This window comes from Oenanthe melanoleuca, chromosome Z, assembly GCF_029582105.1.
Source record: "Oenanthe melanoleuca isolate GR-GAL-2019-014 chromosome Z, OMel1.0, whole genome shotgun sequence".
Classification (NCBI taxonomy): domain Eukaryota; kingdom Metazoa; phylum Chordata; class Aves; order Passeriformes; family Muscicapidae; genus Oenanthe; species Oenanthe melanoleuca.
This window is the reverse complement of record NC_079362.1, coordinates 38,053,570-38,067,315: the sequence shown is the minus strand read 5'-3', so window position 1 is coordinate 38,067,315 and position 13,746 is coordinate 38,053,570. Positions and strand designations below refer to the sequence as shown.

Sequence of the window (13,746 nt, the reverse complement as noted above, 5' to 3'; positions counted from 1 at the left end):
GCTCTTATCAGCTGTGGCATGCCCCAGGAGTGATGGAGGCTGGAGCAATTGCCAGGGTGAAGCCACTGAGGCCAGCTGCAGGCAGCACCATTTGTTTTAGTTCTAGAGTCAACTGCGAGGGGGAAAAGATCTAGGGTGTTGGGGCCCTGTGGATCTTCTGATAAATACTCCTCTCTGAGGGTCTTCCCCCTGCCCAAATCTGCATATAGAGAAGGCACATGCATGAACTTGCAGCGACAGATGTCTACTTTACTGGGATGTGCCATGTTTGACAGAGTGGTCTGTGAGTTAGCATGAGGCTGAAGAGTAAGCATTGCTGTTTGCTATAAACAAACCTTAGCAAAGTGCCTGTAATTGCACTGTTAGAAGGTTGGCCAGGCCTAGATGGTAACACGGGAGGAAAATAATCCTTTCTTTTATCTGTTCTTGCAAACAGCTGGAGACAGATAAAAGCAGAGACAGTTCTAACTTAAGCAAAGATTGTGACTCTGTGCTTTCCTTTGTTCTTCAGTGCTTTGTTTTCCTCCCTCTAAGTTACATTTATATTTGCAAATGAGATGATGTATGGGACAGCTTCTGCATGTGTTTTTTTTCCCTCTTCTTGTTTCTTTAACTTAAGGAGATAAGTTTTTCTTCTAATTTGACTCCTGCCACTGCCTCTGCTTCAGAAGTATGAGGAACACAGGCTGAACTTCCTTCTGCCTACTCCTCACCAACTTCCAGAGCTCTGACACAAAGACATCATCCACAACTGACACTGAGGGAGTAATTTTGTCATAATATGGTTGATATAAAAACATCCTGGAGCAGAATGCTCAGATTTCCCAGAAACAGATTGCAATGGGATAAGATAGAGAGAAAAGGAACTGTTATCTTAAAATCAAACAAACAAATATCCTCTGGTTTTTCATCAAGAGAAAATTTTCAAATTCTGGCATTCAGAGTCAGTAATAAATTGCACTGACATAATTAAAATTACTTATGAATCTAAGTTCCCCATGCAATACTTTGAGACTGTAGAAATAGAACTGTGTATCCAATCTGATGCCCTGTACTAATGTTTTGGGATGACAGGAAAATATTTCTTTGCTAGACATTTCAGTTGCTTTAATTCTGCAAATCAAGACCAACCCTATAATGAATAGCCTCATCAGGGTGTCTCTTGCAGGCACATTGGCTGATCTACATAGGGAGTTATTCCAGTTCAGTTTTTGTGATTAAATCTGCTGTGGGTGTTATTGAAACAGAAGTAGCTATTCTGTTGCAAAACCTATATTAAAACACTTTTTTCTTTGGTTAATTGCAATCTTTAATGGCTCCGTATATTTTCCAGAGGGATAAAAAAATAAATATTACTTCAAATGTATTTTTACTGTACTATGTATTTTCCTTTATAAAGTAAAGACTATTTGAAGCACATTTCAAGTTGTATTGCCTAGACTTCTCAGGTATGCTTCATGGAAAGCCAAGATGATTTCACAATGGCATTCCTGAAATGTCAGCCTCTGTTAAATAAAGGCACAACTACTTTCCTCCAGCAGCTCTCTTTGATATTTAAGTATCCCAAGATGGTCTGTGGAAACAGAAGCTGATGGGCACAGACCAGTTTGTGTGAAATAATGGGAAAAGGACCAGTTCTAGTCTAGTGTGAGAAGCCTTTTTTCCAGCACAAGTCTAGAGTAGTAGGAATACTTGCAGTATTTAACATGAATATGTTTTTATACAATGACTCCCTATAAAAGTTTGATGCTGAGTAGTCATAAAGGCAGGCACTATATTGGTATATCCTTGACTGCTTAAGACCTGAATTGTCTTGAATTTCAGCATCAAATAAATAAAAAATATTAAGAATTAAATATATTGAACTTCTGAAAGATATTAATAATTTTCTTCATTGCTAATGCCATTCTCATAAATAAAATTATAAATCTGATTGTTTCTATGAGGTACCTCCACTTCAAAAGCATGAAGATACATTTTAGGTTTATCTTTAAAATTTTTTTTCAAAACAAACCTGTTTCTGCTTTATGAACTTGCATCAAAATGCACTTACATGTTCAAATATTTTGTATTTTGCAGCCTAGATATATTAATTTTTAAATTACATATTAATCAAGACAACTTTGCTATAGAAAAAGTTAAACAAAGTTGCTCTTTGCTGTCATTTTAAGCATGAGACACTTCTATTTCTAGGATATGAAGTAAATCCCCAAAAGACAAATAACCATCACTTATGTGTTCTTGATATGATTCCTGCCACACAGGTTATGCATATATACAATTTTGCTGTAATAAATAAGAATAAAAACTGAAGACTATGTAACTTTTATAATTTTCTATATTAGGGTTTGAAAGATATCTGCTCTTAAATCCCTCCTTATGTTGAGTCATGTTTGGTCACTCCACCCTATGCTTTTTTTACAAGATAAAATATAATGACAAATGCTAGATAGAAATTTGCAAGTTTAAATAAAGTTAACAAAAAGTTTTCAGAAATGAAATCAGTTTTATTTTTTAAAAGAGTTGCACCGTATACAAAAGAAATTACCATAATTTACAATACTTCAGGCATAGAATATTGTGGGGGTTTTGCTTCCACTGGAAGAGCACTATTTTGGAAATAAAGAATCGTTAGAATCAGACATTGATAGCAGTATTAATATAATAATATAATAATAAATACTTCACATTCATATAATCTGAATTTATAATAATCCAGGTATTTCAGCATTAACTAATACATCTTAATCTGCCTCCAACATGCAGGTAGCAGAATCTTCTGTAGCTCATAGAAGAAATGTATGATTCATGGCATGGTGAGGGTTCTATCAACCCCTTGTCCAGTTTCACAGCTGCAGGCTAGAAGAACTCCAGAAGGATGATGAGCAGGCAAGCGACTGAAAACACCGTTTGCTGTAATCTTAAACCATTAGAGTACAGTATGATAATCTCCTCTGTTTCCGACTTCAGATCTTAAAAGAAATAAAATCAAGGAAATAAAATGGTTAATGAGTAAATATGCAAATTTGAAAACATAAGGATATTCAACAGGAAAGTTCTCTGACATCTCACAGGTACTTAAGTTAAAGGTATCAGCTGTTAAAGCCAATCAAAGGGACTATTCTCAGAGGAGAGATGTAAATAGATGTCCCATCAATGATCGTTTGAGGAGCAACTGATAGCACTTATCAGCTCTTGCAGGCATTAATCTCAGAATAATCAAAAGTAAATACCAAGCAAAAGCAAGAGGAAAGACTTCACAAGGGGTAAGCACTCAGTCTGAATGTCAGCTTTTAACCCTTCCTTTAACAAGGGACTTGGCTTTTAGCAAAAGCAGAGAAGCCATACTCTCCTGTACGTGAAAGCTCAGGGGATTCTCCACTGAGACCTTCACTGTCTTTATTAAGATGAGCTCAAGAGTAGTAAGCAGTAGACTGCTTTTACAGAGCATGGGGAGACTCCTTATGTCTTTTGGTCCTGTAATGAGGAACAAGAAAACTGATTCAAACTTGAACATGTTTTTTTTTTTTTTTTTGGTCTAGGGCTACAAAGGTAGGAATGTCACCTTTCTAATGTTTTCATTTACATCTGAGTTGGTGCTACAACTCAGAAGTCACAGCTTCAAGGCACTGCTACTCAGGTAGGAATCTGGTCAGGAAACAAGAGACTGCTTGGGGTGCAAATGAATCTTGAAACCCTTTAGGTCTGCTGTTTCCTTACCCTGCTAAGTAGTTATGTTGGCACAACTGAAGAAAAGCACAAGACGGGATTGAGATACTGAAGAGAAAACATTATTAAATCCTTATCAGTGCTCTCAAGAATATGAGAGCAGTCTGGATCAGTTAGCTCTCCATGGAAAATAATATTAGTATAGCAATTCTTTAAATCTTTTTTAAATGCTAGTTAATACACCATTTCCAAAAATATTCAACCATTTATTCAAGGAATTTCACAGGCTGATATTGAAGGCTTGACTTAAAATGATAATAGTGCTTTTGAGGAGACTAGGTGGCCTTACTTTACACTGATCAGGATACTGGCTACATAATTTTTTTGGTGGAGTGTGTTCAGTCTTAAAACTCCTACAACAATATTCTGAAGATTGAGATAGAGATCTTAAAAAATGATTCAGATTAGGTTTGTGTCATTTATGTACGATGATTGATGATTCTGTGTGTTAAGTAGACACAACATTTCCTCTAATGTAATACCAGTTTTTACTTCTATCACAACAGTATACACTACTGTTTTTTCCTCTTTATCTATGAAACATGTTTATGTGCTTGGATTTAGTTTTATTGTAGAAATTGTTCCAGTTAAACGGGAAGTAACAGATGTACAGATTTTGCAGAACAGAGAAGTATTTAACCTCTGTAATCTTCAACTATAATGCTGGGAAATTTCCAGTTTACAGAATTATGAACATCTGAAAGTGTCTTATGTGTTGCACTGTACAGTCACGAGCAGTGCTGTTTACTGTCTCACTGATGCATTCTCTGAAGCAAAGCAACCCACTGTTAAAGTCCAGCTGGTGCCCATACAGCATCCTCCCAGTACCCCACCACTGCAGAAGGCAATTCTGTCACCCACGGAATAAGAGTGTTTGGTTTCATGCCATTTCTTACCACAGTTTCCGCGCATTACTTCAGAGAGACAGTGCAGAGTACCATAGCCACAGCGACAAAGCCAGCAGCCCTTCAGCACCCAGAGGCCGTGGGGAATGCTGCCACAGCTGCTGCCAGCAAGGGAGAGAGACATTAGGTACACAGGAAACAGCCACCCAGAGCACCCCACCCATTTCCTTGATTTTGGCCTGGCTTTTTACCCTAGCCGCTCATCGTGTTCACAGTATCTGCCACTGAAGTGCTTTAGGCAGGCACAGAAGGTCCCCAGGATGCAAGTCCCTCCATTCTGGCAGCAGCGTCTGTTCAGTTTCTTACCTGCAAGACAATATTGCAGAAGTTAACAAGCATCTCAGGGGCTCTGAACCTCACCTTTTCCTCACTTGTTCTCTCAGGTCTCTGCAGTTCCCAAAGTCTCTTAAGGATATCTAATTTTATTGTCTTTAGAGACAATAAAATTATATGCCTGTTAGGAGTGTTTGTTCAGCTAAACCCAGTTTGTTTAGTTAAGGATTAGAAACAAGCTACTAGGGATTAGAGGATGTTGAAGAAGCAAGCCTGGCAAATTCTGTGGCAGCATGTGTTCGAGTGAAATATTTCACTTTGACAGATGCACGTTTCAATTACACTAAGAAACTGGGCATTTTTACTGGGAAGTGATGCTTATTTTTGAATAAAGAGGTTTTGTTGCTAGGAAGTTACTTGGTTTTGAGGTGGGGAGAATGCTCCCTTAAGCCTTTCTCAGAGTCCTGGGATTGAGCACCAATCTAAAACTTTATATATACGGGAGGAAACAGAATATGTTTTTTTTTTTTTTTGTTTGTTTTGTTTTTTTTTTTTCCCCTGTTAGTACTGTTGCTTTCAGGCAGCTCGAACCTTTTTTGTAAAATTAACATTTTTATGGTCCTGAAATACCGTGAATTTTAAAAAATGAACAGAATGTGACAACATTTCACAGATGTTCTTGTAAACATAAAGGGCCAAACACGTCTTCATTCTTAGTACGCTTTCCTATTTTTCCTTAACACATTTTGCAACTGAGAGACCTTCAGTTCTACCTTAAATTTTTATCACCATTTACGAAGTAAATAGGGTAAAATTTAAACGGGTGACCACAGAAAACCAATAGGCTGGAATCTTCCAGCACAATAGTTAGAACATGACTATACTATATTTTTAAAAAAAGAAATGTTACCTACTTTCTGTTATTCCAGTGAAAGGTACGAATGACCTGGGACTCTGTTGCTTTCTACTTTCATAACTCTGATTCATGTCACTGCTCACATTTATAAAGGTCCCTTCGTTCTTGGGCTGCTGCTTTTGTGCCGTGGCATTGAGACTTTCCACATCTTCTTTACGTTCTTCTCTTACAGGACCTTGACAAGAAGTGCAAATATGTAAGGGAAGCGTAGTTTATAATAAAGAAATGCACATTGTAAATGCAGAAAAAAAAACACGGCGGGGCGGGAAGAAACATGAAGTTTCCCTTACCTTTTTCTGAATGAACAGCCTGCCAGACCAGAGTCACAGTGAATAGAACTCTGGGAAAAAAATTAAAAAAAAAAAAAGAGAGAGAAAGAGAGAAAGAGGAAAAAAAAAATCAAACCAGAAATTAATTTGTGCTAATGCGACACAAACACTGAAAAGAATGGTGAGTTTGTGAAGTTTTAAAAGGAATAAGCACCCTTGCCTAGAGAAGGTCCCCGGCATCTCAGGCAAACTTACCTAACGTGATTTGCCCCGTACATCGTCCTGCAGCCTGAACCAGCGGTGAGGTCCTGCGGGAGAGCTTGAGCAGAAGGGAGATGTCCAGAGCCCGCAGCTGGGGCTGTGGCATGCGGCAGAACTCACAGGGTGGGAAGAGAAAGCGGGACTGCCGGAGCGCTCCTGCTGCCGTCCAGCTCACTGCTAGGCTTAGTCCTCGGCTAGGCTGAGCCTTGCCGGGCGCCAGGAGCATCCCAGGGGACTCCTGGCCAGCCCCCGATTTACATGCACTGCTGGAGGGTGGAGCAAGGTGAGGGCATCTCAGCAGGGGGGAGGACTCAGAGCCCATCAGCTCCACAAAAAGCCCACGGCAGGAAGATCTCAGGTCCCGTGTGTCTCTCAAGACAGAAGACTTTGTATCACCATTCGTAGGGAAAAGCGAGCAAGTGTTCTACAGAGCAGCAATAAGTGTATCATAAACTGAAGCAGGTATAAATAATAAAGGTTAAAAAGCCTCAGCTCTACCTACATGCCTACAGGTCACTGCCAGGGTTTTCCACCAGGGATCTGCTTTATGAGATTGTACTACTTTGCAGCAGAGATCCTTAAAACCTGCTTTAGAGATTTCTATTAAAAATACTGGGAAAAGCAGTATAAGGTCCTTGAGGGAGGATTGTTGTCTCATCAGTGGTGTTAATAACATTTTGAAACATTTTCTGAAAATTTTTACTGTTAGTAAAATTAGGCCCATTGGTGGGTATTCCTAGTCTGAGTTTGTGCAGTATCAGCAGATACCTAGATATTATTTACTGTGTGTACTGAAATGGGCTAGGACAGACTCACAGAGCTTTTCTTTGGCTCAGAATCATGAGCAAAAAGACCTGCAGCTGGGCAGTGCTAAAAAGGCAGGTCTGGGCAGGCTTTTCTCATCACACTCCCACATTTTGTACCACTGAATGCATGTGGCCTTTACTTAAGTTGTGGCAGGAAACTGCAGCAATACAACCTGTTTTATTTTGGAGGAGCATGTAGAAGAGGGATGTTCTCACTGTGTCACTGCAAATCAAGCTAGTACAAATTTCACCTTGGCTAGATACAAGATCACATCAGAAGTATGGGCAGATCCTCACTGAAGAAATGGCTGCACTGACTAAAGACATTATCATCCCTTGTTTCAAAGTCCCTGTGGCTGTCACTTGTCAGATTTACCCCAACTGAACTAATGGTTTGGAAGCTGTGATAACTTCTTATCCAATTTGGTACAAAGGCTGGCTTAATTTACAAAGACAGCTGTCCTAATTAAAGTCAACCCTCTTGGCACTAAAGCAGATGGAGAGTGTTTTGAAGACATGTTCTCTTACACAACTGTACACAGCATGGGTAACAAGCAAGTGAAGTTGGAAGTAATTGTGAAATTAGAAAATTGCTATCATGGAAACACTGGGAAAAGTCATACAACTGGAGCACTGCAATCAAGACCTACAAGCTATTCAGAAGTTCTTTATCTCCAAACTGGAGATGAGTGGATTTGATGGATGGATGAGGGACACTGCCATGGATAAGGAATTGGCTGGCTGGCTGGATGTAGCCAGAGAGTTGTGGTCAATGCCTCTGTGTTGAGATAGATGCCAGTGATGAGTGATGTTCCTCAGGCTCTGTTTTGGGACAGGTTGTGCAGTGTCTGCTGCAATGACGTAGACAGTGTGCACCCTCAGCAAGTTTCCAAATGACAAATCTGAGCAGTGTAGTTGACACAACAGAAGGAATGGATGCCATCCAAAGGGATCTGGACAAGCTTGAGAATTGAGCCCATGATAACCTTGTGAAGTTCAACAAATCCAAGTGCAAGGTGCTGCACCTGGGCTGGGGCACTCCCAGACATGAGCACAAATGGGGAGTTGTTGTAGGAAGCAGCCCTTACAGGACGGACTGGGGGATTCTTGAGGGTGAAGAGCTGGACATGAGCCAACAGTTCATTTACTGCCTAGGGGTGTATCCAAAACAGCATGTCCAGCAGGTCAAGGGAGCTCCCTCTGCTGCACTCTTCTGAGACCCTACCTGGAACACTGCATCCAGTTCTGGGGGTCCCCAGCACAGGAGGGATGTGGTCCTGTTAAGAGTAGGTCCAGAGGAAGCCACGAGGTAGGCACAAGGGATAGATGCTCTCTCCTGTGAAGAGAGGCAGAGAGATTTGGGGCAGTTCAGGCTGGAGAAGGCTCTTGGAAGACCTCATTATAATCTTCCAGTACCTTAGGAGAACTTGTAAAGAGGAGGGTGAGGACCTTTTCATGTGGTGAGATAGTGACAGGACAGAAGACAATGGCTTTAAACTGAAGAAGGGCAGGTTTGGATTAGCTGTTAGGAGGATATCCTTTACTGTGAGGGTGCAGAAGCACTGGTATAGACGGCCCAGAGAAGTTGTGGATTACCTATCCCCAGCTGTGTTCAAGGATGTGGATGAGGCCCTTAGCAACCCAGTGGAAGGTCCCTGACTATGTGAGGGGGGTAGGAACTCAGCAATCTTTGGAGTCCCTTCCAGCTCCAGCACATTCTGTGAGTCTGTGATGACATGATCTTTCATGTCTCCTGTGGGTACACTGGTCTTCAACAAGTGGACAGAAGAGCATTGCTGAAGATTTAAAATGGCTGTTTCCACAGGGAATGCTTGCAGGGAGTGCTCTGCAGGGCTGCACCAATCTTAGGGGATAAAGCATTCTCTGGGCTGCTACAGTTATTGGCTCCAATTGCTCTAAGTTAAATCATTTTCTTGTAGATACAGGCTAATGCTTTATCTTCATGGCATCTTGTTTCATGGTGTCCTTTATATTTGTTACTAACTTAAACAAATTTAGATGAAACTATATTCTTGTTCCAGACTTTATTGAAGTACCGTGGCCTTTAGAATTGAGAGTCTGTGACATACACTTGTGTGCAATTCAGCTAATTCAGCAACTTTTATCTTAACGTTTGTGGGCAAGATGCTTTGCAGAAAGTGTGTTATGATAAAAATCACAACGTGCTAATTTAGGAAGGGATTTTTGTTTTCCTATCTTAAATAGCAGCAACTTTGAAGAGATTACTCTCACCATTATGCTGTCTGCCTCCACCTGCTGTGATTGACAAAGACTTCTAAACTAAACATGCTAAAGTTTAGGTGCTTGCTTAGAACCTAAGTATCATATTTTAAAGTACTGTCATAACGACAGTTACTGTTCTGAATTAGGACTATAAAATGTTTCACACAAATAAAAAAGATGTCATTTCTGTATTCAGAAAACATGTATGTATTATCCACACCTGAAAAATACTCGGACACACTTGGAAAATACTTACAATTTGAACAACTCTTGTTTTCATTTGGGCTCTCTAGCTGTATAATGGGGCTGGTATTTTGACTTTAAAAAGAAGAGTTGCAGTTACATTTGTTCTAGGGTTGCTTTGCTCGTACATTAAGAAAGAAAATATTAATTTTCAGTTAGATATAATTGGTGGTATCACTTTAAGTTACAATATTCAGGTGCTTAAATGCTGTCATTTACTATTTAGCTTCTTGCTTCCCCTCTCCATAGATGGACGGGAGAAAAACTACAAACAGAGATAAGTAAACACAGGAACATCATACAGTGGCACTTTATACTAAAACACAGTGTCAATATAGCTCTCTTGGAGAGTTTTTTGGGTACCAAATTCCCAGCCCTATACTGGAGACAATACAAAAGTACAAAATACAGCTCCTGGGGAAGAACTATCGATCAGTTTTCACACCCTGTGCCATTTGCTTAAGATCAGAAGTCATTCCTGTAACTGCAAGAGCTATCAACCTGGGAGAACTGTAAAGCAGCCTGCAGTAAACATTTCTTGCTTTTGATACCTCTTTTCTTCCCTCTCCCTATAGCCTCACCATCAAGGCAAGCAGAGGAGGGGACAGAGAAAACTGCTGGAACTGCTGCTGCCTGACCGCAGCAGAGGTGAGATTGGTGTGACACTGCAGAAAAGTGCTGCTGTTTGTTGTTGACAGGATCTGCCAGAGAGTGATTGCTTCTGCCCAGGGATTGGTGAGGAGCGGCAGTGAGGGTAGACACACTGCTTTTATCAGCATGAGCAAGATAAGAGTGGAGCCAACCAAAGGGCTGGTCCTGAGCATTTCAATCAAGCCCTGCATACACAGGAGATGGCTGACCAACAATTAGGGGTGTTCAGCACAGCAAATTCTGGCTACAGATCAGCTAGCCTGTGTGGCCAAGTGGGCTAGGAAAATGTAGTTCTGCGTTATTGGTGCACAAAATTCCTCTCTAGCTCATACCAGGAACTATAGGTCTGTGGCCTGCATCTTCTGGCACTCTCCCAAAATGCAAGTGAACCTCTACACTGAGAGCTGAAGTATGGATAATATGTGCTGGGTTTTGGTGTATTAGTGTTTCATACCAACTGTATTGCTCTGTAGACACTCTGTATTTCTGAAAACTTGAGGATAAATAGATGTCTAAAGACTGGACGTAGCATTGGAAAAATCAGAGGCAGGGATGAAGAAAATGTGAGTGTCCCTGATTTCTGGGAACCCTTTGAATAACAGCTCAGGACTTGCTCAACTATGGCCAGTGCAGCCAAAATATCTGCTGACTAGAAATCTTTGGATTCAAAAATTCCAGCTTTGGGTTAGGCCTAGATCTCTAATCATACTGGGCATTTTGAAATCAGCTATGCAGAATATTATGGAAAATAATGAAAAACAATTAGCCTACATGAAAATTTATTGAAATCTTGGAATTATAGACTTCTGTGAACCAAAATAGTTCTCTGAGGAAAGGGCAGACCCTGGGCAATCTAGACAGGGATGTCTCAGAGTGTGTTTAACTCATTAAATATTGATAATAGTGGATAGAAAGACCTAATACTAGCCAGCCTGAGAGTTATTTGTTTATATTTTATGTTCTTTGGCTTGATACTAAGGCTTTTGACATCTACCCAGTGTTTTTTCTTTCTAAAGACTATGTAAAACTTCAACACAGTTGAACTGAATGATTTTTTCAGTATCACAGAACTTTCTCAACACAAGCTGATCAGTTCTTATTAATGTCAGGAGTTTCCTGCAGGATCATGTGGAGGTTGCTGATGGTGCCTCTGCATTTCTGTGTGTGCATGCACAGTGTGAATGAGCAGTATGAATTACCCAAATAGCTTTTTGCGCTCCATGTTAAGAATGGCTTACACTGGCTTAGTTGGAATTGGCCACTAATTGACTTGAGAAAGTAATATTCAGGAAAGTTAGATAATCCATATTGTGACTGGCACCACTTAACTAGAGCCACAGCTCCTTGATGAACTTAAGCAGGATAAATGGCTGCTGTTGCTAAAAGGGTGAGTCCTGCTTTGTCTTACACCATGAGTCTCTCATGCCATCACTGCTGTTTGTGCTGCCATGAATGAGCTGAAGTAGGGAGTTTATCTGAATGAAAACTCAGCTTTGGAAAAAAAAAATCGTTTCTGCTGGATTTGTTCGCTGATGTGATTTGCCAGATGAACACTAGGACTGGCAGACACAGAAGGCAGGGAGAAGCAGCTGTGGCTGTGTGACAAGCAGACACTTTCTGTAGCTGAGCTAATTTATAACTGATTAAATTGACTATGGAGTGTGTAAATAGATTTAAGTTCCTATATTTAAATTGTTTTTCACTTCCCTAGAAAATAAACCATAGGTAATGTATTCATTGATAGGATGCTGCCTTCAATGCTCTCATCCTATTAGCATTAAACAGAGGAGTAGAGCAGTCATCCCACATCTCTCTGGCAACATGTGGGTGAAGTTTAGTTCAAATGAGATGGGAGCAATATTACCAAATGAAAGGTAACATCTACAGCTCTCCCTTGGAAAGTGTATCTTATGCAGATATCATACAAAGATGTAATGCACTGTCACAAATTTATAGAATAAATCAAGACTCAGAGCTTATGTAGCTTTTCCTTCCTTTAAGTCCAATGGTTAGTCATTAACAAAATGCAATATGATTTTGTGAAGATTTTGTAATGAAAATTAATGTGGTTCATGTCTTTTTTGTGTGGAGAGAAAAATAAAAATAAAAAGGAAAATTTGCCAGAACACATGGGAAGTGATTAAGAAGATCCCTGTTATCCTCCTCTGAGGGAAAGGTTCTTTGGCAAATAAATCAACACCAATACCAAGAGACTGGAAGACAGAGACTTTTTTGCTTCCTCTTCTTCTTTTTCGAGAAAAAGTTTTAGTATTTTATTGAAGAAAAACTTAGTAGTGAGGGAAAAGAAATTTTGCACAATTATTTATTTTGAATTTAGATAAGATGATGCTTTTAGCCTCCACAGACTCTGCAGGGAGACAGAAAGTTTTTTGCAGAATTAGTCGTGTTGTGCTGTAATTTCTGAGGACACTTCTCTTCCATGTGCTTTCTGGTGTGTATCTCTGTCTTGTTAACCATACAGGAAGTTATCTCAACCTCTCAGTTTGAGCATGGGCTCTTTGTGTCTGCATAAAACTTGAAAGTCTTGTGGTGTTGTTATGGGGCCATGTGGGGATGCAGTATTAGTGCAATCATGCACTTAAGCTATATTTCTCTTGCAAAATTACCTGAAAATCTATCTTAGCCATGGACAAAATACAATTGTGTGAGTTTAATGGCATATTTGACCTGGCTCTGCAGTCTTGTTTGGTGCTGTCAGCTGAAACTAGAGTGAAATTTTTACCCAGTGAAGTGATTCACCCTAGCAGTAAAGACAGAAACAGTTTGAAGGTTGAATGTCTGTCAGTTGTTTTCCCCACTGTTTTCATTTGGAAGTATTTCAGCGTGGCTTAGCCTGCTGTTAGCAGTGCTGCAGTAGGATACAGCCCCAGTAAGCTTTCTGGGTTTATGCAGCAAGTTACAAACTCTGAATTTCATAGCAGCCTTGAAGGAATCCCAGAGGAAGTGGTGATCCCACAGCCTAATTCAGGGAGGTAGATGCATATCCCAGGCAGCCATGAATGGAAATCTCTGCATAGATCTTGCATTTGATCTTTAAGCTAGTCAAATATGCTGCAAATTCTTTAAGATGAAGCTGCACATTAAAGCTGAAACAATGATAGACAGCTAATTCCCAAGTCAGGCATACACTGAGATTTGCATTGGTGTTAGTGGCATTTGACCTCTTATGGAGATGAATGCATTTGTTTACCTGGAATAAGCCTATCTGGTGGTGTTTTGTTTTGTTTTGTTTTGTTTTGTTTTGTTTTGTTTTGTTTTGTTTTTCCTCTGGGCTATTTTTCTAGCTTATGAGTTGAAGCATCTCAGCAAGAGGTCCAGTAGGGAAAGAGGGAGTGAGGGAATACGTGGCTGAGAGCTAGACATTGAAGGAAGGAGGTGGACAGGACACCTTTCCATGAGTTATGACCTATCAGGTTATCCTAAAAAAT

At 40.1% G+C, this 13,746-nt stretch overlaps 1 protein-coding gene across 1 annotated transcript; it reads right to left on the bottom strand.

Moving 5' to 3' along the window:
- Positions 1–2,859: 2,859 nt before the first annotated feature.
- Positions 2,860–8,907, bottom strand: LOC130265466 (cryptic protein-like). Its single transcript, XM_056514566.1, has 7 exons — positions 8,820–8,907; positions 6,348–6,450; positions 6,114–6,163; positions 5,822–5,998; positions 4,826–4,940; positions 4,626–4,735; positions 2,860–2,972 (listed from the first exon to the last, which is right to left on the bottom strand). Exons 1-7 carry the CDS (start codon positions 8,905–8,907, stop codon positions 2,860–2,862), a joined length of 756 nt encoding a protein of 251 aa, XP_056370541.1.
- Between the last annotated feature and the right edge of the window lie 4,839 nt (positions 8,908–13,746).

Coding starts and splice junctions, on each gene's coding strand:
- LOC130265466 (XM_056514566.1), bottom strand. CDS start 8,907: ATGAAAGATCATGTCATCACAGACTCACAGAATGTGCTGGAGCTGGAA. Junction 4,941..5,821: donor TTTCACTGGAATAACAGAAA/GTAGGTAACATT, acceptor ATTGTCTTGCAG/GTAAGAAACTGAACAGACGC. Junction 2,973..4,625: donor AGTAATGCGCGGAAACTGTG/GTAAGAAATGGC, acceptor ATTTCTTTTAAG/ATCTGAAGTCGGAAACAGAG.